Consider the following 27,966-nt stretch of genomic DNA (forward strand, 5'->3'; position numbering starts at 1 on the left):
TCTTCCTGTCAGTATCTACTCTAGTCTTCCTCAGTCCATACATTTTCCTTACCTGGAGATTCCTAATGCCATATTCAGAACGTTTGACACTGAGTTCCTATTTGTCATGATTCGTCAATAGCCTGATATAGACACACCATTGTGTTTGCACGTGCTGGCATTTAACTGAGGATATTTACAGCCTTAAAATCCTTTCATTTGGGGGGCATAAGCCTTTATGAAGTAAATCTTATGTATTTTATCAATCCTATGATGATAAAATAGTCTTGTTCTGAGATTTGCTTTTATTTGTTAATTGGGATAGGTATAGTTGCTTTACAATGTTGTACAATGAAGTGAATCGGCTACAGTATACATATATCCCCTCCTTCTTGGACCTCCCCACCCCATCCTACCCTGCAGGCCATCACAGAGCACTGAACCAAGCTCCCTGTGCTGTGCAGCAGCTTCTCACTAGTTATCTGGTTTTCACATGGCAGTGCACATCCGTCAGTCCCAATCTCCCAACTCATCCCACCCTCCTCCCGCACACCATGTCCACAGGTTAGTTTAAAATAAGGTCTAACTCAGTAAGTCAACTCTGGGTGGACATTTGGTAATGTGTGGAGTCATTTTTGTTACAACAAGGGAGGTGCTGTAAGCGTCTAGTGAGTGGGGTTGCTGTAAGCATCCTACAGGTTACAGGAAATCTTTCCCCAGTAAGGAATCATCTGGCCCCAATGTTAATAGTGCTAAGGCTGAGAAACCCCAGTCTGCAATTGGTTCCATAGCCTCATGAAAACAGGAAGGACACTGCGTATTTAACCATCACTGCCTTCCCAGCCCAGCATGGCCCAACCCTGTCCCTGCCACATAATAGTTGCTCAATAAACAGTCGTTGACTAGTGTAATGAACAAGGACTATTTCAGCAAGACATCTTATGAGGAGAAGTATTGTTAGAAATTGAGAGCAGTTATTGTAGCCGACAGCCTAGGAAAAACACACCACTGTCACTATTTTCAAACTGTGCTGCTTAGAGACTTTAGTGGGGATAATCTTTTTTAGAGGCTTGGCAGAGATTATGGCTTGTTAAAGTAGACTGAGGATCATTTTTAGCATTTTATGTAAGTGACTTGTATGTAAACGGGCCACTTCAAAGAAAGGGATCTGAGCAGCCTGCGGACCTCAACGTCATAGAAAGGTCACCTGCCCCCAGCAAAGGTCACCCCAGGCTTTACACAATCAAAAGAATGCTGGTAACACTCGTTATGTCCAGGAGACCCAGGTAATCTTGTGCAGCAGAAAAAAGCAAGCCAGTTTAAAGGGACTGAGCAGATATTTATATAAATGAAACCCTGGGGAAGATTGAGGGAAGAGAAATAATAGGAAAGGGAAACATGCAGGGAGAAATAACAGGGAGAACTATGAATAGGTCCAAAGCCCCACAAATGAGTTGAAATGGGGTTAGATTAATAAAACTCAGGAGAGGAACCACTTATTGCATATCCATAGATCCTTATTTCTTTAAATTTTGTGCTTCACTTTATCTCTTAGCTCATGCATCTCTTTTAACCTTTGGTGCCTTTGGTGACATAACCCAGGTTAGTTTCTTAATCAAGAGAATGATGCAGAAAGATTCTTTACCTTCTGAGCCACAGAAAGTGAAAGTGAAGTCACTCAGTCATGTCGGACTCTTTGTGACCCCATGGACTGTAGCCTACCAGGTTCCTCCATCCATGGAATTTTCCAGGCAAGAGTACTGGAATGGGTTGCCATTTCCTCTTCCAGAAGATCATCCCAACCCAGGGATCGAACCCAGGTCCCCCGCACTGCAGGCAGACACTTTACTGTCTGAGCCATCCATAACTAGGATGGGGAAGCCCAAATAACAAGTATCTTTTGATAAAAAGGCACGATCAGATGGGTGCACACTCGTGCTCCTTCTCTCAGGCTCCACCCTTCAGTGGACAGCTTTGGGGGACCACACACCACTGCTCCTTGAAGCTTCCAGACCTGCCATCTCGGTTTTAGCTAAGCACTCAAGGCCTCCCAGAGGGCTGGCTTTGCATTCCTAAGTGTAAATTCAGTGACTGCAGCCATGACACATACCAACTGAGAAAATAATATTAGGACAGTCACTTGAAAATAAAATGGTACTAACGGATCACATGACGATTTGAAACCAGTACCTGTTAAACTCTATGCCCTGCGATTCAGCATTTCACAGACACACTGCATGTGACTGGGGTTGATGGAGCCAACAGTAATAACCATCTGCATAGATGGCTGCAGATCTGAGGCCAGTGAGGCCAAGGCGTGTGGCTCCCACAAGGCTCTCCAGAGGACTGTCCTCCCTGGGTCCGGAGACTGGGCTGACTGTGTCCTCTGCTGTGCTCCCAGGAGGAGGACTTCGTCCGGCCCAGCAGCCGGGAGGAGGCCCAGCAGCTGTGGGAGGCCGAGAGGCTCAAGATGCGTCAACTCCTGGACAAGCAGCAGAAGCAGATGGTGGAAGATTACCAGTGGCTGAGGCAGGAGGAGAAAGCCCTGGTGAGGAGAAAGCCCAGCAAGGGGAGGGAGAGGACATGCCCCGACACCACTGCTGGACACCTTCTGTTTTTAAATAATTTTACTTATTTTTTTTATTTTTGGCTGTGCTGGGTCTTCGTTTCTGCACACGGGCCTTTCTCTAGTTGTGGCAAGCTACTCTACATTTGCAATGCCCAGTCTTTTCATGGCAGTGGCTTCTCTTGTTGCAGAGCACAAGCTTTTGGGAGCTTGGGCTTCAGTAGTTGCGGCTCACAGGCTCTAGAGCACAACCTCAGTAGTTGTGGTGCATGGGCTTAGTTGCTCCGCAGCATGTGGAATCCTCCAAGACCAGGGATCAAACCGGTGTCTCCTGCATTGGCAGGTGGACTCTCTACTGCTGAGCCAGCCGGGAAGCCCCTGAACGTGTTCTGATAACCGTGCTCCCCTGGGAGAGATCCATGCCATCTTGTCCCCTTTCGGCTCCCCACCTGGCTGGAGTGAACTGCTCTCCAGGCATCCTTGGAGTTTTTGGTTATAGAATCCTAAGTCCTCTGATTTATTTTCCCCCTCTGCAGGACCCCATGGTTTACATGAACGACAAGTCCCCGTTGGTGAGTCACCGGGAGAGCACTCTACCTGGAGGGAGGGCTTGTAGGGTAGTTAGTGGGACCTCCGACTCCACACCTGCCCACCTTGCCCTCTCTGCCTCTCACCACGAGAGCACCTTTTTCCATTTCACTCTGATCTTGGAGTCTCCTTGCTGAGCTCACACTTGATCTGTACTCTTAGCGCCACCCCGCTCTGGCACAAGCCGCCCCCTCCCCAAGTCACTTCCAGTCAGGGAGTCCCCAGGTCCCCCTGCCTCTATGACCTCCAAACCTCTCAGACACTCAAGGGGGACGGGAACAAGCTAACGGGGGACGTGGATGGCCCCCAGAGCTGCACCAGTGACCTCTTCTCTTTCCTTCCTTCCAGACCCCAGAGAAGGAGGCCGGCTACAGTAAGTGTGAGCTCCCTTCCTCTTGGCGGGAATGTCCCCGGGCGTGGCATCTTGTGTGCAGCCGCCTTCCCTGCCCCTTGCAGAGAGCAAACGGAGTGTATCTGCCATAGAAAGAAACATCTGTCCTGAGTTCAGAGTGTGCAGAGAGGCCCAGTTTGGGAGTCAATATACACCACCTCCTATCCTCCACCTCCAACCCGTGCTCCGACTGCTGCCTCCCACCCCTCTCGCGTCATGGCTCCTGTTCCCGCCTCTCTGCTGCTGCATTTATGTGGAGGACTTGGTGATCCTTCCTGTCTCCCACCCACTCTATCGGAAGCTCTAAAGTAGCGCCATGGCATCTCTCCCAAGTGACTCTTCTCTTCCCTCGGCCCCAGGAAGGGAAGAAAGAAAGAGGGCGGGGCCAGCTGAACAGAAGCAAGAAGAGGGCGGGGCCAACTGACTTTCCCACCCACCCCTGCCCCTCCCCAGGGTCTTTCCAGGAGCCTCCCTGAAAGGCAGGGAGGGAGTGTTACCTGGCAGGATCTTTGGCCTTTCCCAATTAACAGAAACTGACTAGAGGCCTGACAGGAAATTTAAGCAAAGTTTATTGGGGCTCCTGCACTGCAGGCTGCAGGAGGAAGTGAAAACAGGCTCCCTTGCTTGCTCCCAGAGGCAGGGGCGAGTTCATTCCTTATATGGCGTGTGGATAGGAGTGGCTTAGGTGGTTTGCCCACCCCTCTGTGATGGTGCGTGCAGTGGGGCATGCAGGAGTACCCTGCTTTTGCTCCCAACACCCAGTTTTTTGCTCCTGGCTCTTCAGAAATGGTTCTTGGGTTTTATTTTGGGTTTCTTTTTTGTCTTTTTTGTATCTTTTGGTCCAGAATTTGCCCCAACTGCGGCATGCACACAGCTATTTTTAGTCCCATATCATTTCTTTGTATTGTCCTGGTGCAAACTTTGCTGCAAAGGTTCCCAGATCCTAGTCCTGCAGTGAGCCAGGCTCTTCATCACCATCCTAGGGGAATGAGGCTGACGATGATGGTGATGGTGACCATGGCAGCCACCAAAGACAATGACAAGCACTGGCCCAAGTTGCTTTAAAATGTCAGTTTAAACCCCACAGCAGTCCTTCCTATGCAATAGGTACAATGTATCATCATGCCCATTTTACAAAGGACATGAAACATACACAGGAAGGGCAAGTGACTTACCCAATGTCACACAGCTAGTGATTGCTGCAGCTGCTGCTAAGTCGCTTCAGTCGTGTCTGACTCTATGCAACCCCATAGACGGCAGCCCACCAGGCTCCCCTGTCCCTGGGATTCTCCAGGCAAGAACACTGGAGTGGGTTGCCATTTCCTTCTCCAATGCATGAAATTGAAAAGTGAAAGTGAAGTCGCTCAGTCTTTTCCGCCTCTTAGCGACCCCATAGACTGTAGCCCACCAGGCTCCTCCGCCCATGGGATTTCCCAGGCAAGAGTACTGGAGTGGGATGCCATTGCCTTCTCCACAGCTAGTGATTAGCAGGGCCTAGATTTGAGCCCAGGCATCTGGCTCCTGCAGGGCCCTTCTAAGCGAACCCTCCTACTTGACAGATGAAACTTAAGGCCCGGGGCCTGTCAGTGAGCTGCCCTAGTCTCGCCCCACTCTGGGGGAAGAGTTGAAAGTGGAATCAGGGCTTCTGACTGTTGCTCCAAGCAGTCCCACGCGGCCTGTGTGTCTTTGTTCATCAGAGTGGCCAGAGAACAGCATGCTTCTAGCAGTTCACTTCCTTGACCCCCAGATGGACAAAGCAGACAATAGGGAAGCTTCACAAATCTACCACACCGGTGGCTGTTGCACTCACTGGGTGAGGCTCCAGGGTCACCTGCTGCCTTCAGAGCAGGTTTCTCCCTCATGACAATCAAGGTCAGCGTCTCAGGCCCTGGTATACTGGAACACCCACTGCCATCACTCCATCTCCACCGGGACTATGGCTTTTTCTGTCTTTGAAATGGACATAGTGCCTGTCCCTGCATACAGAGGATCAGGGAGACCAGAGGTGACTTTCCATTGTCCTGGGTTTCAGGTCCCATTTCCCTGGGGTCTCCTGGTAATAGTGGAGAAGGGCTGGGCTTGGTCATCAGCACCTATGAAGGGAGGGGTCAGGGTGCTGAGGACATCCCCTACTCATTGTCCCTTCCCTTTGCAGCGGAGTTCACAGCCCCCCCGCAGAAACCACCACGGCTCGGCGCACAGGTATGTACTGGCTCTGCTGAAGCTGGTAATGGATTGGAATCAGGGCCCCACAAGACTCAAGGCCTGGACTGCAAAGACTGCAGAGGCCCACAGAAAGAATCGAGTCCTGTATCCTCATTATATAGCTGAGGCCCAGAGAAGGCAAGTGCCTTCTCAGCTAATTAAAGCCACACAGCTAATTCATTAAAAAAAAAAAAAAAAGCAGGGGTAAAACCAGCCCCGACCCTGACCTGGAGGAAAGCTCACCTGTCCCAAGGAGCAGGAGATGTGGACCCCCATTGGCTCCCTGAACCCTCGTGTTCTGGGGTAGCTGCTGCTTTCTTCACTCTGGAGCAGCAGTTCTCAGCCTTGGAAGCCCATGAGAATCCTCTGAGAGCTTTGACAGTGCCTGGCCCCCACGCCCAGGTGATGGTTCAGTTGCTTTGCTGTCCACCAGCACTTTTTTAAGACACCCAGGCAGACTCTCACATAAGAACCATTGCCCCAGAAGCAGAAGGGAAGGAGGCCCCCCAGGACCAGGCACTATTACTTCAGAGAAACGTCTTGGTGGCTGAGTTGGCACCACTAGTGCATGCCCAGGAAAGAACAGTGTGTCCCTCTGACTCGCCACCCTCCCCTCCGGCCACCTGCTTCTCCTCCTCCTCTCCCCGCCACAGTCCATCCAGCCCACAGCCAACCTGGATCGGACCGACGACCTGGTGTACCTCAACGTCATGGAGCTGGTGCGGGCCGTGCTGGATCTCAAGAATGAGCTCTGCCAGCTGCCTCCCGAGGGCTACGTGGTGGTGGTGAAGGTGAGAGCCAGGGAGGAGCCGTGGACTGAGGGGATGGAGGCCACTCAGCCCATCCCTGGAAGGACGTGGGAGGGGCTGAGCTTCCCAGTCTGCCCAATTAGACACCATTAGAGCAAGGTTGTCAAAGAGAAGTTAGTTCCTGGTAGCCTCGGAAGGCAGGCACCATTCCAGGAGGGCTCTTCTCAAGGGAAACGTGGCTTTCTCAAAAAGCAAAGGGTGGGACTTCCCTGGCAGTCCAGTGGTTAAGACTTCACCTTCCAGTACAGGGAATGCAGGTTCAATCCCTGGTCGGGGAGCTAAGATTCCCACATGCCTTGGGACCAAAAAAACCAAAACATAAAACAGAAGTAATGTTGTAACAAATTCAATAAAGACTTTAAAAAAAAAAGGCAAAGGGTGACAGCCACCCACCCCTCTCTCTCCCAGAATGTGGGCCTGACCCTGCGGAAGCTCATCGGCAGCGTGGATGACCTCCTGCCCTCCTTGCCGTCGTCTTCACGGACAGAGGTGAGTGTCTCGGTGTCATCCACTGTCCCTTGCCCCCTTATCCTGCTCCAGGTGTGTTTCAACAGGAGACCCAGAAGGGCCACCTGGGCAGCCCCATCTCCTCTGTGAGACTTCAGCAGGTGGCTCTGCACTGTATATCCTTGCAGGTACCACTAGGGAGCGGAGTTGGAACCCAGGGACCTCACCGGCTTTCTGGGGCAAATTTCCTAGTTTAGGTCTCAGATCGTGGCAGTGACTTCTTAATGCCTGAGGACAGGCAAAGGAGGACACACATACTCCTTTTTAGCCCCATCCTGTCCATGACTCTTTGTCTAGTCACCCTTCTTACTAAGGTCAAGGTGAGTGTGTCACAGAAATAGCAGTTAAGTTTTCTTCAATTGATTGTGTAATCTAATTTTCTTTATTTAAATGAGAAGCAACCACTGAAAACCAAAACGGGAGTGCCAGTGCTCTATCTTGAGATGGTGCCATTGGTAGGCAGAAGAATACACCCCCATAAGATAGCTGGAAAAGACCCGGATTCTGGGAAAGATTGAAGGCAAAGGAGAAGCGGGCAGCAGAGGATGAGATGGTTAGATAGCATCAGCGACTCAATGTACATGAGTTTGAGCAAACTCTGGGAGACAGTGGAAGACAGGGGAGCCTGGCATGCTGCAGTCCATGGGGTCACAAAGAGTCAGACGTGACTTAGCAACTGAACAACAACCAGAAAAAGGATGTCTGGGTCCTCAGAGCCTGTGTCTATGTGACCTTACATGACAAACAGGACATTGCAGGTGATTAAGTTAAGGATCTTCAGATGAGAAAGTTATGCTGGATTATCCAAGTGGGTCCAATGTAGTCACAAGGGTCCTTGTAAGAAGGAGGTGGAAGCAGAGGCTTGTTTCATAAGAGTCAGAGAAGGAGATGGGATAACAGAAGCAGAGGTTGGAATGAGGCCATTGCTGGAAGGATCCACAAGCCGAAGAAGGCAGCAGCCATGTGAAGCTGGAAAAGGCAGGGAACAAATTCTCCCCTGGAAGAAGGAAGTTCCCCTTCTGGCAGAAGGAACTTAGCTCTGCCATCACCTGGACATTGGCCCCAGGGGACCCATTCCAGACTTGTGACCCCCAAGAACTGTAAAAGCATAAATCTGCCTTATTTTAAGCCACTGTGTGGTAATTTGTTACCATGGGACTAGAAAGAGGCAGTGCCTCTGAGCATTTGTTGGTTTTGTCTGGAAACCCAGTCACAGACCCCCACACCCCCTGCCAGGCTATAACTTGAGCTACCACTTCCTAGTGGTCAGCAGTGTGACACACAGCTGACCCCCTGCGTCCCACCACTGTCTTCATCATCTTGACCACTCAAGACAGGCAGGACAGGGCAGGGGGGCCTGGGCACTTCCCAGGTTCCTTCAAGGTGGCTGCGGCAGCCCAGCGGAGCACCCTCCGGGTTGGTCACGTCTGGCATGAGAGCACCGCACCTGGGCAGTGAAGGCCCAGTCTTTTCTTTCACTTGATAAATATCTCTTGAGTGCCAAGTCTTTGTTCAGCAGTGCACTAGATACCAGGATATAGTGGTTAATAAAACCTTACAGCCCAGACCGCAGTCCGTGATCTATTGATGTGATTGTAGAGAATTAACAGCTGTGTGGAGGCACTTGACTTCTCTCCATTCACTCCGTGTCAGGCCAGCACCCAGGCATTTTGCCAGGGAGGGGATGTTTGTGGGGCTGGATCGGAGGGGGCTGACTTGGGCAGGTTGGGGCCTGGGGTGCCTGCAGTGTTTGTCCGAGACGACCTGGCTCCCACCAGCACGGGCCTTGGATTCAGCCCAGGGCTGGGTCAGACCTGCCCCCCCCCCCGGCCCCTCCCCCAGCCCCACCTTCCTGGGCCAGCACCGAGGTGGACCTCTGTGGGACTTCCCTGTCCTCCGGGCCTGGACTTGGCAGCCCCTCAGGGTCCCAGCCCCTCCCATGTGCTCTTCCTGCAGATCGAGGGGACCCAGAAACTGCTCAACAAGGACCTGGCGGAGCTCATCAATAAGATGCGACTGGCCCAGCAGAACGCCGTGACTTCCCTGAGTGAGGAGTGCAAGCGGCAGATGCTCACCGCCTCCCACACGCTGGCCGTGGACGCCAAGAACCTGCTGGACGCCGTGGACCAAGCCAAGGTCCTGGCCAACCTGGCCCGCCCACTGGCAGAGTGAAGAGGGCGGCGCCCCCCGCCCGCGTCTCCACCCCACCCGCCCGCCCCTCCCTGCCCCTGCCCCTGTCCCTGCCTCGCCTTCGGTCCCGTGGGCCCACTTGGGGAGGGAAGGCCGAGAGGGGTCCTTCTTCCCTTGCCGTTTTGCACGACCCCTCTCCCCCACCCTACTCCCAGACTGTGCTCCCCAGGCCGCAGCTGGACAGAGGGGACTCGGGGCTGCAGGACACCAAGGGGTTACAAAGAGGCTCCGAGGGAGCACTGCTGCTGCCCACCAGCCACTCCTGCCTGGCCCAAGGGGGTCACATGGCAGTCCCCTGTGGCCAAGATGGCTTTACGCAGGGACAGGGCAGGCCGATTGGGGAACCAAGCTAGTCCTTCTCCTTCCTCCTCCGCCCACGGAGGTCCCCTCCCCTAACCCCATGCACAGAGGGAGGGGCGGACAGGGGTTTTCAGTGGGGACGCCGGTGGCTGGTGCCATGAGGGATGGACCTGGCCTTCTTGTACAGTGTATATTGGAATTTATTTAATGTGAGTCTGGTCTGGACCGACAGCCGTGTGCCCCACTGAGGGCCGGAGCGGGCCTGGGACGGTCAAGGGACAAGCTATTGGGAGTTGGCGCCCAGGAGGCTGTGTCCTCCACACACAGAGAGGGGAGGAGGGGAGAAACAAGGCCAAACTGGACCTGGACGCCTTCTGCATTCCTCGCCCCCTTGCTTTTCTTCCCTCCCTGGCCCTTTCCTTCTCTTTTCTTACTGCCTTTTCTTACTTGTCTTTTCTCTCCCCTTCTCTCGTCCACGCCCTGTCTGCCTCCCTCTCTTGTGTTTGTGCAGAGCACTCTTTTATCTCCTTTATATTTGACTTGTGGATGAATTAAAATTGTACCATTTGCTTTGTGGTTTGATTGTTTTTTTTGTTTGGCCTTCTGAGGCCCTGCAAGGAATCAATTGTGCTGTGTTGGGCAGAGATCAAAAAGCTAAAAGAAGCCAGGGCTCAACCCCCAGGGTACAGGTAAAGCCAGGGTGGTGGGGTCAGGTACCTGTGTGCTCCAGCCCTTCGCCCCAGTGCCTGACCCGAGGGCGGCTTTCCAGTGGGGACCCAGACAGCCCTTCCACTGCCACAAAGAAAAGCCAATGCACCCTCCCAGCCACCATCCACGAAACCAGGGCTCTGGGGGGCTGGAGAGGGGTCCCAGCTGCCTGAGCAGTGACTGCGGCTTTATTTGCTCTCTTTCCTCATTTGCAAGTTGGTTGGGAGATGGATTAACCAGAAGGAGCATCTCTATATCAGGAGGTCAAGGCTGGGAGCATCCCTGCTTCAGGAGAGGTGGGAGGAGGGGTAGCGGGGCTGGGGCTGCATCCACAGAGCAGGAGGGGTCAGAAATAAGAATGACCCCCAGGGGGTTGGTTATTGGAATGAACTGAGGCAGGTGGACTGGGCCTGCGGTGGCCAGCTTTCCCTGGAGTGTCAGGGAGAGCATGTGGAGGTGTGGAAAGGGTGGGCACCTGAGCTACCTGTCCCCTGAGGCACCCTCACCCCACACATCCCTCCTTTGATGTCTGAGCCTCCTCACATGGCCCCATGCCACCCCCTGGGTCCCCCAACTTGGCTCTCCCATCCCTCTTGCATCCCAGGAGCATCTTATCACCACGTCACCATCTTCACATCGTCCTCACCACATGGTAACTCTCTTTACCATGGTAACATGGTAAAGCAAGTTCCTCCTCGCCCAACTCCTAAAACCCAAACAGGGCTCTGTACCCAGCAGATTCTCAGCACATAGTATAAAAATGTCAAGTGAAGCATTCTAAGAAGACGTCCATGTCAGGACTCCATGGAGAGACACCTGCAGTCGGATGGCATTGACCCCAAAGGTGAACTCCAGAGGTGGCAGCAGGGAACGACAGTCAGCCACGCCACCTCTAGGCCAGAGCAGGAGATGTGACGTCAGATCATTCCAGCCAGGAAGGGAGGGAGGAAGAGTCCGACGGTCCCCAGGAAGCAAACGAGGATAAATAACCAGAGGAATATCCTATCAATGACCATGGCCACGTACCTCCAGTCTTCCTTCACCTGCAGGGGGAGATGGGTGCACAGTGAAAGGGGAAGTGACCCATCCACGCAGCCCCTGTGAGGCTGGTGCTGGGGGCAGTGGCAACCCCACTGAGACCTTGGGACGCTAAGGCAGTGGAGGGGGCAGGGACGACAAAGATGTCTCAAGACTCAAATAACCCTCACTTAGTGATTTCCACCCTATCCCACCCCTATGACAATAGCCCAGAGCCTTTCCATGGGCTCTCAAGTTCCAGGTTATGGGAGTTAGAGGGACACAGAAGGTTCTAGAATCACCCAGGGGCATGAACCCTCCCTGGAGGAGAGTGATTTTCAGCACGACACTCAGAAGTTGCAAAACGGTGAAGACTTGGTTTCCCCCACAGTTGCCTCCCCAACCACTCACCCAGCCACTGGGAAGGTAGGTAAGGATATGGCCCAGAGAAGGCTAGCAGGGGGTATACGCAGTGAGGGTTGAGGGTTTCGTGGGATTGGGGCTCACAGCCTAGCCAGGTGCCTCCAGATTAGATAATAATTAATTTTTCTTATCTACTCAACAAGGCCACCGAGTCATAACCTCCTGGCCTTTCATCCTTACCAAGGTTGGTGAGAAGAATTCTGTGACCCTGGGCAGTGGCCTTGTCACCTAATATGCAGAACACAGCAGGGGTGGGGTGAATGGGAACCCACTTGGCCCACCCAAGCTCCTCAGGGTTTGTGGGTGAATAGTGAAGTTGACAAAGTGACCAGAGCCCAGGACAAGGACAAGGAAGGGGAGCCCACCAGGACAAAGGAGCAGGCCGGTTTTGGAGGATCTCCTGATGAATTCCCTCCGTCCGCCTCCGCTCATCCCCGTCCACCCACCTAGGGTCACTGGTGGGAAGTGGCTGGCGTGAGGATGGCGTGGGGGACCCCTCCTCCTCTGTCCTGCTGCCTCCCAGTTAAGCTGAGCTGGGACAGCCTTTACTGCTGTGCTGCCAATAAATGTCATAAGAGTGGCCAGCCAGCTGTTCTCCATCACAATGTATTCCAGATTCCAAAGCCATGACTAAGGGAGTTGGTCCTTATGGAGGAGACTGGGGTGGTGCCAGCTAACACCCTTGGGGGAGGGGGAGTGGTTCCATTCTAGGCTGGCAGAGTCACCCAGGGGAGGGACCCTCCCCCAGCCCCCACTCACCGAGGAATCAGCATCCTCAGCCCGCAGGTGATCAGCAATATAGTGCACACCCTCCAGGGCCTTCTGTACACGAGGGGACAGCAGGAGCCCGCCCTCCGGCACCTGAGCCTCTGCCCTGGGACCCGAGGCCACTGGGTGCAGACTGCCACGGGTGTAGACGCCCACGGAGGGGGACGAAGGACCCACACACACCCATCTGCCTTCCTCCTCCTCCTCCTCCTCCTCTCTCTCCTCCACATCCACGTTGGTCTCCAGCCAGTGATAGGAGGGGCAGGGCTCCAGATCCGGAGTGTCTCGGAGCTCCAAGGGTGGCATGGGCCGGCTTATCAGAAGCCACCGGGACACACAGCCCAGAAAGGCCACCCGCACCCAGTGGGGCATGTTGTGGGTGCTGGCGGAGCGGTGGTGGACATTGAGCACGAAGACGGTGATGACAATGGACAGGGTGACGAAGATCATGGTGAAGAGCAGGTACTCGCTGATGAGCGGGATGACCAGCGAGGTGGACGGGATGATCTCGGTGATGAGCAGCAGGAAGACGGTGAGTGAGAGCAGCACAGAGATGCACAGGGTGATCTTCTCGCCGCAGTCGGAGGGCAGGTAGAAGACGAGCACGGTGAGGCAGGAGATGAGCAGGCAAGGGATGATGAGGTTGATGGTGTAGAACAGGGGCAGGCGCCGGATGACGAAGTAGTAGGTGACGTCGGCGTAGACCTCGGCGCAGCAGTCGTACTTCTTGGTGTTGTAGGTGCCCGTGGCGTTGACGATGGCCCACTCGCCGCTCTCCCAGTAGTCCTTCAGGTCCACCGTCTGCTCCATCTGCACCAGGTCGATCTTGGCCTTGTCGTACGACCAGGAGCCAAACTTCATCTTGCAGTTCTGCTGGTCGAAGGGGAAGAAGGTGACGTCGATGCTGCAGGAGCTCTTGTAGATGGCAGGCGGTGCCCAGTGCAGCAGGCCCGAGGAGAAGAGGTGGGCCTTGGTCATGTGGGTCACCACAAACTCCCCATCTGCACTGAGGAGAGGAGAGGCATTGGGGGGCGGGGGGCTGGGGCACCCCAGCTGCCCAACCCAGGCTACTCCAGATAACTACCAGCAGGGGGACCCCAATAACACAGCCAGACCACACCGGGTTGTTGGGACTTGAAGAAGCAAGACTCTTCAGCACACAGACAGCTAGAGCTACCTGAGTTGTCTTTCAAACACCATCTTCTTAGCTACAAAAGTAGGAATTTTGAAGAATATAGGAAAGTACCAAGAATTTTTAAAATAATCACTGCTGTTGATGATATATATATATATATATATATCACATATATTTGATCATCATCTAGACAACACATATAGAATTTTTATATATTTGTGATCATAGGGTATATACATAGTTTGATGGCCTGTTTGTATTCATTTAATATTTTAGGGTAATTGTGCTGCAACCCCATGGACTGGAGCCACCCAAGCTCCTCTGTCCATGGGATTTCCCGGGCAAGATACTGGAGTGGGCTGCCATTTCCTTCTCCAGGGGATCTTCTCCGGGGGACTCAGGGATTGAACCCATTTCCTCTGTCTCCTGCATTGGCAAGCAGATTCTTTATCGCTGAGCCACCCTGGTTGTTTTTTTACTATATCCCCCCACCATCTGCCGCAGGTGGTGATGAAGCCCCTCTGCTGGAGGTCTTGTCTTTTCTACCTGGGATTTTAGTTTCTTCCTCAGCATAGACCTGATAATTTTGCTGATGAAGGAGGAATCCATCCAGTTAACAGCCATATTTGAGTCAGCTGCCCCTACCAGGGCCACTATAGGGGCTGTTGGGGGGATGGGATGGGAGACTCACGCCTGCCCTGAGGGAACCACAAGGAAAAGACGAGCCTCGAACATCTACAGTCCAAGGGAGGCAGTTTGGCAACAGGATTAGGAGGCCAGAGTCAGAGTGCTCCCCAAGAACTATTGGGGGGAGTTCCCTTCCGGTGAGCAAGCTGCCATTTTAGCAAAGCCTTGATGGATGGATGGTAGGATCTGGCAGAAAGCTGGGGTGGAGAATGGACCAGCAGAGCTTCCATGGAACAAGGAATGGAGGATGAAAGGCTATGGCTCACAGACTATGCTTGGGCTAGGGGAACTGCTGGACGGTGAGTTGGGGGCAGGGTGGGTCCTAGGTGGGGGTGGTGAGAGAGGAGGTCAGCAGCGTCCTGAGACTACCCATCCAAGGGCCCATAAGGATGCTGGTGACACTGGAACAGCGGTGACCAGTCCAGTTGGGCTTCCTGGGATCCTGAGTCCCTGAATGCCCCTGCAAAGTGGGGCAAATGGGCTCTTGGCCCCAACCATACTTCCCTCCACAGTTTCCACAGTCAATCCTAAAAGCAGGTGAACCAGTATACACAGGAAGAGACACTTCTTTCCCTTGCAGTAGTTCCAGGCTAGAGACTTAAGCCGATTGGAAACCAGAATTTTGAAAAGGAGGTGCAAACTGATGAGGGCAAGTTTAATTTTTGAAGACATCATACTCAATGACCACTAGATGGCACCATGGGCCCCTATTTTGAGGAAAGAACCAAACACTGTCCCGGGTCTTCTTAACCTCAAGTGGAGGGTTTGGCTGGAGGAAAGACCTTTCTTCAAATGTCTGTAAGAATTTGATTTGAACTTTTGTTCTATCAAAGGAACTTCCTGTTATAATCAGGTAACACTGGCCTTATTGGCAATCCTAAAACTCCACGCCCTAGCTGATGCGAGGACTTTGCTCCTGCTCTCTGCCAGAAACGAGAAGCAGAAACTAGAGGGATCCTGAGTAAGCTGAGTGCTCTAACAGTGGCAGTGTGAGACAGTGCAGATAATCCCTGCCGAATGTGTGTTTACAGAGATGGCTCAGATGAAAGGGCTCTGGACCTGATTGGGGCTGGGCAGTGTAAAGGGGTCACTGTCATCTTCCTGACCCATCTAAGGACACCAAACTTCAGAATTGAATGTTTCCCTTTATTCTATTGTTTAAAAATATCTTTTTCCAAATTTGGGTCAAACGAATTGGGAAATGCTGGGCTCAAGGGGTGTCTTGTCTGTCCAACTTCTAACAACATTTATAATGACATTTTCCAAAGGACTAGAGATGGGGTGCCAAAGGGGTTTTAATGACATACAAGGTTATCTAGAATTATTTGACCACAAAACTATTTTTCATACCTAGTCATATCTCCAGGGACTAGTGCTTTCTGGAACCCCACTTTAGAAAACATTCTTAGACAAATATCATGCCAAACATCTCTTAATTTTCAGTTCTTGACTTCTAAATAAATAATTGCTGGCTACTAAACATAAATGATTCCAGCTTGTGCTTCTTCCAGCCCACTGTTTCTCATGATGTACTCTGCATATAAGTTAAATAAGCAGGGTAACAATATACAGCCTTGAGGTACTCTTTTTCCTATTTGGAACCAGTCTGTTGTTCCATGTCCAGTTCTAACTGTTGCTTCCTGACCTGCATATAGGTTTCTCAAGAGGCAGGTCAGGTGGTCTGGTATTCCCATCTCCTGAGGAATTTTCCACAGTTGATTATGATCCACACAGTCAAAGGCTTTGGCATAGTCAATAAAGCCATGTTTTTCTGGAACTCTCTTGCTTTTTCGATGATCCAGCAGATGTTGGCAATTTGATCTCTGGTTCCTCTGCCTTTTCTAAAACCAGCTTGAACATCTGGAAGTTCACGGTTCACATATTGCTGAAGCCTGGCTTGGAGAATTTTGAGCATTACTTTACTAGCGTGTGAGATGAGTGCAATCGTGCGGTAGTTTGAGCATTCTTTGGCATTGCCTTTCTTTGGGATTGGAATGAAAACTGACCTTTTCCAGTCCTGTGGCCACTGCTGAGTTTTGGGAGAAATATCAATAACCTCAGATATGCAGATGACACCACCCTTATGGCAGAAAATGAAGAGGAACTAAAAAGCCTCTTGATGAAAGTGAAAGAGGAGAGTGAAAAAGTTGGCTTAAAACTCAACATTCAGGAAACGAATGGTCCCATCACTTCATGGGAAATAGATGGGGAAACAGTGGAAACAATGTCAGACTTTATTTTGGGGGCTCCAAAATCACTGCAGATGGTCACTGCAGCCATGAAATTGAAAGACGCTTACTCCTTGGAAGAAAAGTTATGACCAACCTAGATAGCATATTGAAAAGCAGAGACATTACTTTGCCAAAAAAGGTCTGTCTAGTTAAGGCTATGGTTTTTCCAGTGGTCATGTATGGATGTGAGAGTTGGACTATAAAGAGGGCTGAGTGCCAAAGAATTGATGCTTTTGAACTGTGGTGTTGGAGAAGACTCTGGAGAGTCCCTTGGACTGCAAGGAGATCCAACCAGTCCATTCTAAAGGAGATCAGCCCTGGGTGTTCTTTGGAAGGAATGATGCTAAAGCTGAAACTCCAGTACTTTGGCCACCTCATGCGAAGAGCTGACTCTTTGGAAAAGACTCTGATCCTGGGAGGGATTGGGGGCAGGAGGAAAAGGGGATGACAGAGGATGAGATGGCTGGATGGCATCACTGACTCGATGGACGTGAGTCTCAGTGAACTCCGGGAGCTGGTGATGGACAGGGAGGCCTGGCGTGCTGTGATTCATGGGGTCGCAAAGAGTCGGACACGACTGAGCGACTGAACTGAACTGAAACATAAATTAAGTTATAGTTCTTTATATCTTCTATTTAAAAAAAAAAAAACCGACCTGGTTCTCTGGGGCTCTCTTTAGATTCCCCTGCCTTTTGTTTTGGGGCTTCTTTTGGGGCTCAGATAATAAAGAATCTGCCTGCTAATGCAGGAGACCCAGTGAACCTGGGTCAGGAAGATCCCCTGGAGAACTTCCAGTCCTTACACTCAAAGACTGGTCTTTTTTGGTTCTGAATACAAGGCAACTATAAATAATATTTTTAAATGTCACTTTCGCTCCTTTCAAAGGTGCTACTGGGAGATGCTGCTTACCTGTTCCAACAATCATGTCATCCTGCAAAACTCCCACCCTTAGGCATTGTTTTCACAGCCTGCATCAACCGCATTTTTCAAACAATATTCAATGTTGGCAAATCTGTGTCCCACTAGCAGAGCGCAGGCACGGATATATAGTAGGTGCTCAGTAAACTTGGGGTGCATGAGTGAAAGCATGAAATGAAAGAAGAGAATCAAGAGACAAGGTGGAGCGTCGAGAAAAGCAGGAGTTTGCGAGGAAGGCAACGCAGCTGTGCCACGAGGGGGCACGCCTCTCAAGGCCAACGCAGCCCAGCACCAAGTTACCCGCCCGTCGCAGGCTCAGTGTCCCAGGACCCCAGCCGCTTCCTACTTGTTGTAGAGGACTATGTCTGGGATCCAGATCATCTCCGAAGGGACGCGGAGGGATGTGATGTTGCCGAAATCGACCGGGTTCCAGCGCAGCTTGTAGTCGCTCCACTCCTGTGCGTGGGGAAGGGAGTCCTGTGAGCGGCCCTGCCAGGGGAAGGGGCCTGGGAAAACCTCCGGCAGCTTAGGGACTCCCCGCAGCCGATTACAGAGCATCCGGAGCTGCTCACCCGGTCCTGCAGCATAGAAGGGGCCACGATGCCCCAAAAGGGCCCTGAGATGGGAAAGGGGAGTTCAGTCTAAGACGACCAAGCTCTCGGTTTGCCCCAACTCTAGTACTCAAAGTCATGGTCACATCTGACCATGGGTCAACCCTACTCCCGCCTTTGTTATACCGGTCCCTAGCTGGACGACCCCGGCAAGCAACCTCACTCGTTTATAGTAACATTTTTTTTTTCAGTGCATCACAGTTTACAAAAGTTTTTCACACCCTCTGCCTAGAAAGAGCCTCAATGGGAAGAGCTGGGCAGAGGGCAGAGCAGGTAGAAGTATTGCCCCATCTAACAGATAAGGATAAGGAAACTGAGGACCAGATGGGTAAAAAACAACACACCAGAGTTACACAGCTGAGAAAGGAGAGTCAACCAGTGACTTTCCAACTGTGCTCCAGAGCGCCCCTTGTGGCCCTGATTCCGCTGGCTGGTTCAAGTGAACCTGTGTTTTTCAAGTGAAGCTTGGAGGGTATGCCGTCAACAAGCGGCGGCGCTAGGGCTTGAACCCAAGTCTCCGAGTAGTCAAACTTGCCCAAATTCTAGGGGTCATTTTCCTTTTGTGCATTTGCACTAAAATAGTGCAGTGGTGCAGTGGTGCACTCTTGAACTCTTGCCTGGAAAATCCCATGGACAGAGGAGCCTGGTAGGCTGCAGTCCATGGGGTCGCTAAGAGTCGGACAGGACTGAGCAACTTCCCTTTCCCTTTTCACTTTCATGCATTGGAGAAGGAAATGGCAACCCACTCCAGTGTTCTTGCCTGAAGAATCCCAGTGAGGGGGAGCCTGGTGGGCTGCCGTCTATGGGTTCACACAGAGTCGGACACGACTGAAGTGACAGCAGCAGCAGCAGCAGCAGAATTTTCCTTTAAACTGATTCACTAGTTTAGTTTAGTCGCTCAGTCGTGACCAACTCTTTGCGACCCCATGGACTGTAGCCTACCAGGCTCCTCCATCCTTGGGATTTTCTAGGCAAGAGTACTGGAGTGGGTTGCCATTTCCTTCTCCAGAGGATATTCCCAACCCAGGGATTGGACCTGGGTCTACCATATTGTAGGCAGACGCTGTACCATCTGAGCCACCTGGGAAGTCCTAGTTAAGCTTACATAAATTTTTGAATTTTACATCACTGAAGTAGCTGGAAAACCCACATCATTTGAACCCATCTACTAAAATACACATGTATGACTTTTTTTTTTTAAGAGGTTTTGGAGCCAACTAAAATCATCTCAAGAAACTGCCATTGGTAGCAAAACCATGCTTGGGAAGACATTGGCTTAGCAGTGGTGCTAATTACTTGTGTGTAGGTGAAAGCTTTGGAGAAGGAAATGGCAACCCACTCCAGTACTCTTGCCTGGAAAATCCCATGGATGGAAAAGCCTGGTAGGCTACAATCCATGGGGTCTCAAAGAGTCGGACATGACTGAGCGACTTCACTTTCACTTTCAGATGACAGCTTAGACAGAAAGAGAAGCCAGATTGCAAATAGGAAAGATAAAAATGTTCCTAAAATTGTCATGATTTTTCAGGACATTGAGGAACCATTTTGAAAGGGATTGGTCTTTATAAATATTTCCCTTTCCCCCAGTCCATTGTGTCTCAAGTTTTCAGATTCGACCAACAGTGGAGGGGCATCCACACCAAGTTGGGTTATATTAATTGGCAAATAGGTTGTAGTATCCCCATTTTACAGATGAGAAAAGTGAGGCTCTGAGACTAACTTGCATGGTATCACAGGCTGGTCAGAGGCGGTGCTGTTGGCCTGACTTCTGCTGCAGTGCTTCTTTCTCTCTTTACTACCCCAGTCCCTGAAGCCAAGATAACTGGCCCACCGGGACAATTGCAGTCACCCAGGTTCAAGATCTGATCTTTGCACTGCTGTGTCTTCCCAGGTCCCTTCATGGCTCTGCATCTCATCTGTAAAGAGGAACATCATGGCCCCCACAGTTCCAAGGTCAATAGCATCAGAGGGGTCTGATCCATGCCATCCATCTAAACATCCAGTTGTAAAGCCTGAATGGCCAGCAGACAGCCCCCCACCATCTACAGCCTATGGAGCAGGAATGGCACACCCGCCACTGAAAGAATATCCCTGGTGGTCCAGTGGTTAAGAATCTGGCTTGCTTCTGTACAGCATGAAGAACTATGCTGCTGCTACTGCTAAGTCACTTCAGTCGTGTCCGACTGTGTGCGACCCCATAGATGGCAGCCCACCAGGCTCCCCCGTCCCTGGGCAAGAACACTGGAGTGGGTTGCCATTTCCTTCTCCAGTGCATGAAAGTGAAAAGTGAGAGTGAAGTCATTCAGTCGTGTTCGACTCTTAGTGACCCCATGGACTGCAGCCTACTAGGCTCCTCCATCCATGGGATTTTCCAGGCAAGAGTAATGGAGTGGGGTGCCATTGCCTTCTCCAAAAAAGGACTATAGTCAATATCTTATAATAACCTATAGTGGAAAATAATTTCAAAAATAATGTATGTGTATAGGTATAACTGAACCACACAAAAAAGAAACCTACTTTTTAAAGTTAGTTATGTTTATTTTTTTGCCAGTTTTTCTAAATGTCCTGTGGACATCTAATAACAGCATATGAGATACAAAAGTTTAAATATATTTGTGTAGGATATAAGATTTATACAAATTAATATAAATGGAAATCTATCACATTTAAATTGTTAATAACATCATTCAAGATGCTCCTATTCTTATTTTTTCTGCACTTGATGAAATATTCTCAGAGAGATGTTAACATGTCTCACTATTATATATTTTTTCTTTTCCCTTATATTTCTTCTGATTTTTGCTTTATATATCTTAGCTTCTTTATTGTTTAGTGTCTAATGGTTTATGATGTGTCTTCTTTGTGCATTGTACCTTTTTTCATTAAAAATATTCATCTTTGTTTCATTTAAAAATAAGTTAATTTTAAAAAAAAAAAAGAATCTGGCTTGCAATGCAGGGGATACGGGTTGGACCCTGGTCTGGGAAGATCCCACATGCTGGGGAGCAACTAAGCCCAGGTACCACAACTACTGAACCCATGTGCGGCAACTACTAAAGCCTGAGTGCTCACCATACTCTGCAACAGGAGAAGCCACCACAATGAGAAGCACGTACCCTGCAACTAGAGAAAGCCCATGCACAGCAACAAAGACCCAGCGCAGCCAAAACTAAATATATATATTTTAAAGTGACTCAAACAGAAATGTCCATCAAAATTCTGATGGTTATAGTTTTCAAAGTCCCAGCCTCTGAGATGGGGAGGGTTAGGTTGCCAGTGGGTTGGGGAGAAGATGCCATGAGAGGGACAGAGGCAAAGGGCTGGGCCCTCTTTCTTGTCTTCTCCCATCTCCACTTCAGGGTCTGGGGAAGGGTGAGCATGAGGAGGGCAAGGCACAGAGATCTAAAAAGGCCGTGCTCTCGAGTTCTGCCCTTGTGAGTGGCACATCAAAGAGGGCCACTCACCCATTACCAGAACTGATGCTGAACCAGTTTCTGGTTAAGAGGCAGCAACTACATTTCCTATCTCTTGGGACCCTTTCTCTGGGGTCCCTGGGCCATCAGGTGAGGAGTCCAGCTCCTCTTCTGGAGAGAACAGGTGGAGAGACCCTGAAAGTGCCTGGAGGAGAAGGCATGGCTGGGCCTGGCTTCCAGAATCTTTCAGAGTCTTCCAGACATCCCTGCTGAGGGATGGACAGGTGAGTGAAACCACCTTGGACCCTCCAGCCACCAGCCTAGTGCCACCAGGAGTCTCCAAGCAAAGCACTAAAATGCCTGGCCATAAAATCTCTTGATATAATAAGCTATCTGTTGCTTTAAGCCGGTGAGGTTTGGGGAAGCCTGTTAGGCAGTGTAGACACAGAGCACTCAGTGTTCTCCAGTAGAAGGAGCCTGGGATACCGAGTGGGACACACCTGGCCTCTCTTCTAGCCGAGATGCACTCTGCTTCTGTTTCCCTCGGCTGTAAAGGGGACAGAATAAAACTGCCCATGTTTCCAGTGACAATTCAGTGAGCTGACCTGCAAATGTAGCAGGGGATGTAGGCAATGTCCACTCCAGGAAAGGGAACCACGTGGCTCTTGTAGGTGGAGTCTCTATACTGGACTCAGAGCCTGGCCACAGCAGCACAGCCCCTCGCAAAAAGTGGCCTGAAATCGTCTGGCTTTGGAAGGGTCCTGAGTGGCAAGTCTCAGGCAAAAGGTGAGTTTAGAATCATGCTGCTAGTGAAAGAGTCCTGGGAGGGTCTGGGGTTCATGAGTTCCCACCCTGCTCCTGCCTTGCCCCGGGGAGGGACACTCACCTGCTTTAGCCAGACATTGGTAGTCATCATTTGGTTCTTCTCATCCTGACCAGCAGCGGGAGAGAAAGCAGTTAGACTGAGGAGCGAGTCCCAGAAAACAGGGCAGAGTGGGAGGAGCTGATTCAGGATCCCACTCGCCAAAGAAGCTTTGACATGATGCCCCAAGTCCAGCCCGCCCTCCACCCCTCCTGATACTGCCCTCCTCACTCAGATTCTTCAGGATCACACAGGCCTCTGGGTCCTCTGGGCTTATATCAGGTGACACAAGTAGGGCATTTAGAAAACCCACTGCTGCCAATCAACGCCCTCCCTGGAGGGGCTCCAGGGCTGAGAGTGGGAGGGAGACTGAATACCTGTGACGCTGAAGGGTGATGCTCTGACTGAGGTGGGCTGGGAGGGCTGGAGATGGGGAGGAACAGAGGAGCCCTGGAAAGGGGTCCATGTCCGGGGCTGATCCCAAGGGGGAAGGATGGTAGGACAGACGCACCACATCGATGAGCTGGGCGATGGACAGCCCAAACCGCACGATCACCACGTCCGAGGTGTTGGGCACCGGTCTCGCCCAACGGTTGTAGCCCCTAAAGAGGTGTTTGAAGAGGCGGTCCTCAGCTTGGGTGTGGGGGGCCCTCTTCGAGGATACTGTTGGACAGGAGGGGAGATGGGGGTTTCCAGGAGTCCGTGGTGCTGGGGGCTTGGCTCCCTCTCCCATCCAACCAGAGCCACTCAGCCTCACTGAACCTTAGTTTCCTTATCTGCAAAATGAGCACACTCATCCAGTACCTATGTCAAAACACTGCTGAGAATGAAATATAATAACGTCTGTTCGAGCTTACAAAGCAACCGATCAGTGAATAGTCGGCACTCAAGCAATATCAGTTACTCTATGACTACTGGATAAGGACTGATGCTGAAGCTGAAGCTCCAGTACTTTGGCCACCTGATGCAAAGAGCTGACTCATTGGAAAAGACCCTGATGCTGGAAAAGATTGAGGGCAGGAGGAGAAGGGGGCAGCAGAGGATGAGATGATTGAATGGCATCATCGATTCAATGGACATGAGTTTGAGCAAACTCCAGGAAATGGTGAAGGACGGGGAAGCCTGGCGTGCCAAAGTCCATGAGGTCACAAAGAGTCGGACACAACTTAGCAACTGAACAGCAACAACAATGGATAAGGGGTGAAAACAAGTGCTCAGAGGCGTGCAGAGCAGTGGGAAGAAGTCAGACAAAGGGAAAAGATTAAGCCTGGAACTGAGGAGACCCAAGGGACAGCAAACTGTGAGAGGCACCTGATTGTGTGGGGTGAGCTGGCCCCGGGAACTTTCACTCCCATCCTCTTATAAGGAACCTCTAATGCTAACCATGAAATTCTCTGCTACTCGGAGAATCTCCCCTGTTTTTCCTCAAACCACTGGTATCTGCTCCTTCTCATCAGCTAGGTAAAGTCTCCCCAGATTGTCTGACGGAATCACCCCTTGTCTGGTTTCACCCTGTTCTGCAAACAGCTTCACCTCTACAGGGTTCTCCTGTCTGAGCAGGGCGAGAACCCCCGCTCTAAAATTCAAAACATCGATAGCAGCTGCCATGTATGTATCTCAGGTGCTAGTCACTAGCCTTCATTCCAGGTCACACGCCCAAGAGCCCTGGGAAGGTACCGGCACAGTTAGCATTTTGCAGATGGGGAGAACTGGGCTTGGGAGGTTCAGATGCCGCAGCGAGCGCCCCCTACCTTCCCGCGATGGAACAGCTACCCTGAGGCTCTGGCGGGTCACCACCAACCCACTTGCAGCAGTTTCAACCGGAGGCATGTGCGCTCGCATGTGTGACAGGATGCCCTGGGGACCGCCCCCGCTCACCTGCCGGGATCAGAAGAAGCCACCAGAGCCCGAGCTTTGTCTTGAACGGGAGCACAAGACGGGAGGGACCCATGGCTTCAGAGGAGGGGTCTGGCTGCTGCTGGACATCAGAAGGAAGGCCGGCTTGGGCTTGGCTGTGGGTTGAAGCTGGGACCACTCCCCCAGCTGGGCCTGGGGAGCTAGCACGGCAGAACTCCCTGGGGGATTCCGAGGGGGTTCCCTCTCACCTCAGAACCTGAGTGAGCCCAACAAAGTGTTCTTAGGCTGATGCCTCCTTGACACAGAAGGCATCACCTCCAGAGCCTCACACCTTTGACCTCATTTGGACCTCCCATCAATCCTAGGAAGGTACGGGGAAGGGGCTAGTATTATCCTTTTTATTTAAATTAAAAATACTGGTGATCAGAAAAATCAACTGATTTGCCCAAGGCCACATAGTTATTGATGCTTTTGAATTGTGGTGCTGGAGAAGACTCTTAAGAGTCCTTTGGACTGCAAGGAGATCAAACCAGTCTATCTTAAATGAAATAAACTCTAAATATTCACTGAAAGGACTGATGTTGAAGCTGAAGCTCCAATACTTTGGCCCCCTGAGGCGAAGAGCTGACTCACTGGAAAAGACCCTGATGCTGGAAAAGACTGAAGCAAAAAGAGAAGGAGGCGGGAGAGGGTGAGATGGTTAGATAGCATCTCTGACTCGATGGACATGAATTTGGGCAAACTCCGGGAGATAGTAGAGGACAGGGAAGCCTGGTGTGCTGCAGTTCACGGGGTCGCCAAGAGTCAGACACAACTTAGCAACTGAACAACAACACAGTTAACACATGATGAAGTTGGAATTCAAGCTCACATCTCAGCTTCTCAACTATAACGTGTTCTGGTGCCACTCAGTGATGGCAACTAGAAAGATAATTTTGTATGGGCGACTCGGCCAGTACTGGCCTGTGTTTTGTAGGTTGTGACTGTCATTGCTCTGCCACAATCACAACTAAGGTCTGTGAAAGACAGGTGGTGACAAGGCCCAGGTGCCCCACACCAAAGCCAGTGTGGGGAGGTTCCTCCATGCACAGCTTCACTCCCTTCTCCTTCCAACCAGTATGATGGCTGCCAATCCCAAGACTATAATCTGTTTCACCTTCCAACCAAGGGCACTAAATAAAAGCATGTTTTTTTTTTTCCCCCACTCATAAGAATAGGGGGAAAAGAAGTAGAAATCAAGGCATGCTGAACTTGCATCATATAAAGATTCAACCAGAGACATCCAAGACCCTCTGGAAGAATGTGCAAATGAGATTCAGTTGACTCCGGTGGACATATTCCTACAAGAAGACTCATACTTGCATATCTTGTAATTAGTCCACTATGATAATTTAATTAATTTGTCACTGGAAACCAAAGGAGAAACTGTTCCAGGTAATTAGCAGTAATTAGAGTAAACTTCCACCTCTTGTTCGAAAGATATGAAAAGACAAAGAGCCCCAAACCCTTTAATCTTCTACATGCCTGGATTGGCAGGTTAGGGGGTTGGTGCCTGTGGAGTGAAGACCCTATTTGTAAAGTAGGTCTGGATGAAGGGGGTGCATAGGGAAAGCTATACAAAAAGTATTGCATATATAAAGGACTCAAGGCTTCCGTGTGGCTCAGATGGTAAAAAATTTGCCTGCACTGCAGGAGACCTGAATTTGATCCCTAGGTCGGAAAGATCCCCTGGAGAAGGGAATGGCTACCCACTTCAGTATCCTTGCCCAGAGAACTCCATGGACAGAGGAGACTGGCAGACTACAGTCTATGGGGGTTGCAAAGAGTCAGACATGACAAAGTGACTAACACTTTCACTTTCATTTCAAAGGGCTCAGACATGCTCACTGGGCTTGCATTGCTGTGACTAGAGCTCCCCACACCCCAACCCAAGTCAGCCTCTATTGCCCACGTCCTGAACCCTGATTCCACTGAAGTTAAGGTCGTATGCACTGACTTCTTTGTCCATCTTCCCACGGCAGATGGTTTTCAACTTCTCACACTGTTCTACTCTTTTCACAAGACTCCTCCATAAAACCTGCGTGCATCTCACTGAGCCCCTGTGCATTACCCAGCACATCCCCAGGCATGGGAGTCATTGCTCTCCTGTAACTGTCAATACCCCGGAGAAAGTCCCTCGGTTAGAGGAAATAATAGTGTTTCTTCTTCCAAATCACTTTATCAGAACTGCTTAGGCAGTGATAGAGAGAGCCTATTTCTAGCTTTCTTATGATTGGCTCAATACATTGATTAATCACAGAAGCTTAACCTCTCAAGGTTGGGTGGAATCTTAAAGGTCATCTGGATTACCACACCAGCTGGTCATTTTCCTGGTCATTTTCTTCTACAAATTCCAGCCTCGGGGGTGCGGGGGGCGGGGGAAACAGCAATGATAGAACTTGCTACCCTCCAAGTCAGTGAATACCATGGATGTCTGGTAGCCTTTATTCAAGGATATGGAATACTGAGTGAATAAACAAATGACAAAAGAGGAATAGTGATATTAAAGACATAGAAGCAGATTCAATAAAGTAAAGCCAATAATGCCTGAGATGGAGCTACCTTCACAGTGAGAGGAGGTGACTGTCACTGACTTGTACATCCCCAGCAGGGACAACCAAAAAACTAAAATTTTTCTAGAGGCAGGCATCTTCCAGCAGTCTGATGTACATCCCCACCCCCCCCCACCCCACCCCCGCCGAAAGTAGCCAGAAGCTGCTAGTCCTCGCATATTCCTTTGAATCACCCACTTAATGTCTGCATATCCACCAAGTCACCAACACAAGCCGGGGGCGGAGGGGGGCACCTTTCTTATCTATGACCACAGAAGACAAGCCATTCAACAAACCAGCCCAGTTTGGAGGTCCTGATCAGCTGGCAAAAGTTCCCCCTCCACCCCAAGAATAGAAAAGCAGGCACAAACCAAGCTGGGTGACTTCTCTTCCTGGTCAGACAGATGCTGGGGCAGGACTCGCCTCGATGCGTGAGAGAGGTCTGACTCTGACCGGCAGGTTGTCTTCCTGGGGAGTGCTGGGCAAGTTCTGAATCAGGCTGCTGTTTCCAGGCTCTCAGCTCTGAAGGCAGAGAAGCTGCACAATCAAGTCCTACAGAAGAGCCTGGCATGGAGGCTTCTGCAGGTAAGAGTCAGGCAGGTCCAAGGGAGGGATTGCCAGCTTGGCAAGCACACAGACTCATGCTCGTATTCTGTCTCTCTCTCTCTCTCTCTGTCTTATACACACACACACACACACACACACACTCTAGAGGGGAGGAGGAGGAGCCTCTGACTTTCCAGTCCGTGTCCAGTGGGGACTGACAGCAGATTGCTCACCCTCTGCGTGGTTACCAGGATGCTTCGTTCTTTGTTCTGAAGGATTCTGTGCTCCAAGATGACTTCCTGGGCCCCTGACCCTCACCCATTAGATGGGGAACCTCCTGGGTCCATCTGTCGATAGAGCAGTGCAGTTTTGAGTAAAGCAGGACCACAGAGAGAGCTGCAGGTCAGCAACCTGCCGTCGTCTCCTTTCCCTCCCGCCCCTAGGAAACCCCCCAGCCCCGCCTCCTCCCCGCAGCCAGCCTCCTGCAGGACCCCGGGGTCACTCCTGCTGAGACCTGGTTTGGCTACAGCTTTCCTGTCTCCTCCCCAGCCCCCTTGCCAGTGACCTTGCCTTCAACTTCCCAGACAAGTAAAGTCACCTGACTTCAAACCAGAAACTGACCCCTTGCCTCCTTCTGGACCACATCAAACCAGGACTCCTGTTC

The 27,966-nt window shown here is 51.0% G+C and overlaps 2 protein-coding genes across 11 annotated transcripts in view; one reads left to right on the forward strand and one right to left on the reverse strand.

Annotated features, from left to right (window-relative positions):
* Positions 1-10,105, forward strand: part of PTK2B (protein tyrosine kinase 2 beta) — a 138,899-nt gene extending 128,794 nt beyond the window's left edge. For all 5 annotated transcript variants that reach the window (XM_070794966.1, XM_019966392.2, XM_019966393.2 and 2 more), the window contains 7 exons: positions 2,381-2,527; positions 3,082-3,117; positions 3,482-3,506; positions 5,680-5,726; positions 6,383-6,520; positions 6,947-7,027; positions 9,002-10,105. In XM_070794966.1, the coding sequence (XP_070651067.1) occupies positions 2,381-2,527; positions 3,082-3,117; positions 3,482-3,506; positions 5,680-5,726; positions 6,383-6,520; positions 6,947-7,027; positions 9,002-9,217 (690 nt within the window). In that variant the 3' untranslated portion in view covers positions 9,218-10,105. The remainder of the gene's footprint in view (positions 1-2,380; positions 2,528-3,081; positions 3,118-3,481; positions 3,507-5,679; positions 5,727-6,382; positions 6,521-6,946; positions 7,028-9,001) is intronic.
* On the reverse strand, positions 9,725-27,713 carry CHRNA2 (cholinergic receptor nicotinic alpha 2 subunit). 6 transcript variants are annotated; one of them, XM_019966394.2, is made up of 8 exons: positions 27,536-27,713; positions 27,128-27,278; positions 24,187-24,421; positions 22,820-22,971; positions 22,333-22,377; positions 17,769-17,878; positions 12,443-13,457; positions 9,725-11,286 (listed from the first exon to the last, which is right to left on the reverse strand). In XM_019966394.2, the coding sequence occupies exons 3-8, from the start codon at positions 24,257-24,259 to the stop codon at positions 11,161-11,163; spliced, it is 1,521 nt and encodes a 506-aa protein (XP_019821953.2). In that variant the 5' UTR covers positions 24,260-24,421; positions 27,128-27,278; positions 27,536-27,713; the 3' UTR covers positions 9,725-11,160. The 6 variants fall into 6 exon arrangements, with proteins under 6 accessions (XP_019821953.2, XP_070651069.1, XP_070651071.1 ...); XM_070794967.1 differs by lacking the exon at positions 27,536-27,713 and having other exon boundaries at positions 11,182-11,286; positions 12,443-13,452; positions 27,128-27,518; XM_070794968.1 differs by lacking the exons at positions 22,820-22,971; positions 24,187-24,421; positions 27,128-27,278; positions 27,536-27,713 and adding an exon at positions 22,686-22,808.
* Positions 27,714-27,966: the final 253 nt, after the last annotated feature.

This window comes from Bos indicus, chromosome 8, assembly GCF_029378745.1.
Source record: "Bos indicus isolate NIAB-ARS_2022 breed Sahiwal x Tharparkar chromosome 8, NIAB-ARS_B.indTharparkar_mat_pri_1.0, whole genome shotgun sequence".
Lineage (NCBI taxonomy): Eukaryota > Metazoa > Chordata > Mammalia > Artiodactyla > Bovidae > Bos > Bos indicus.

Excerpts from the sequence above, each read along its gene's own strand:
- CHRNA2 (XM_019966394.2), bottom strand. The coding sequence starts at position 24,259 with ATGGGTCCCTCCCGTCTTGTGCTCCCGTTCAAGACAAAGCTCGGGCTC. Across the intron at positions 22,972-24,186 it reads GCTTCTTCTGATCCCGGCAG|TATCCTCGAAGAGGGCCCCC; the intron begins GTGAGCGGGGGC and ends CCTGTCCAACAG. Across the intron at positions 17,879-22,332 it reads CCAATGTCTGGCTAAAGCAG|GAGTGGAGCGACTACAAGCT; the intron begins GTGAGTGTCCCT and ends CCCCACGCACAG.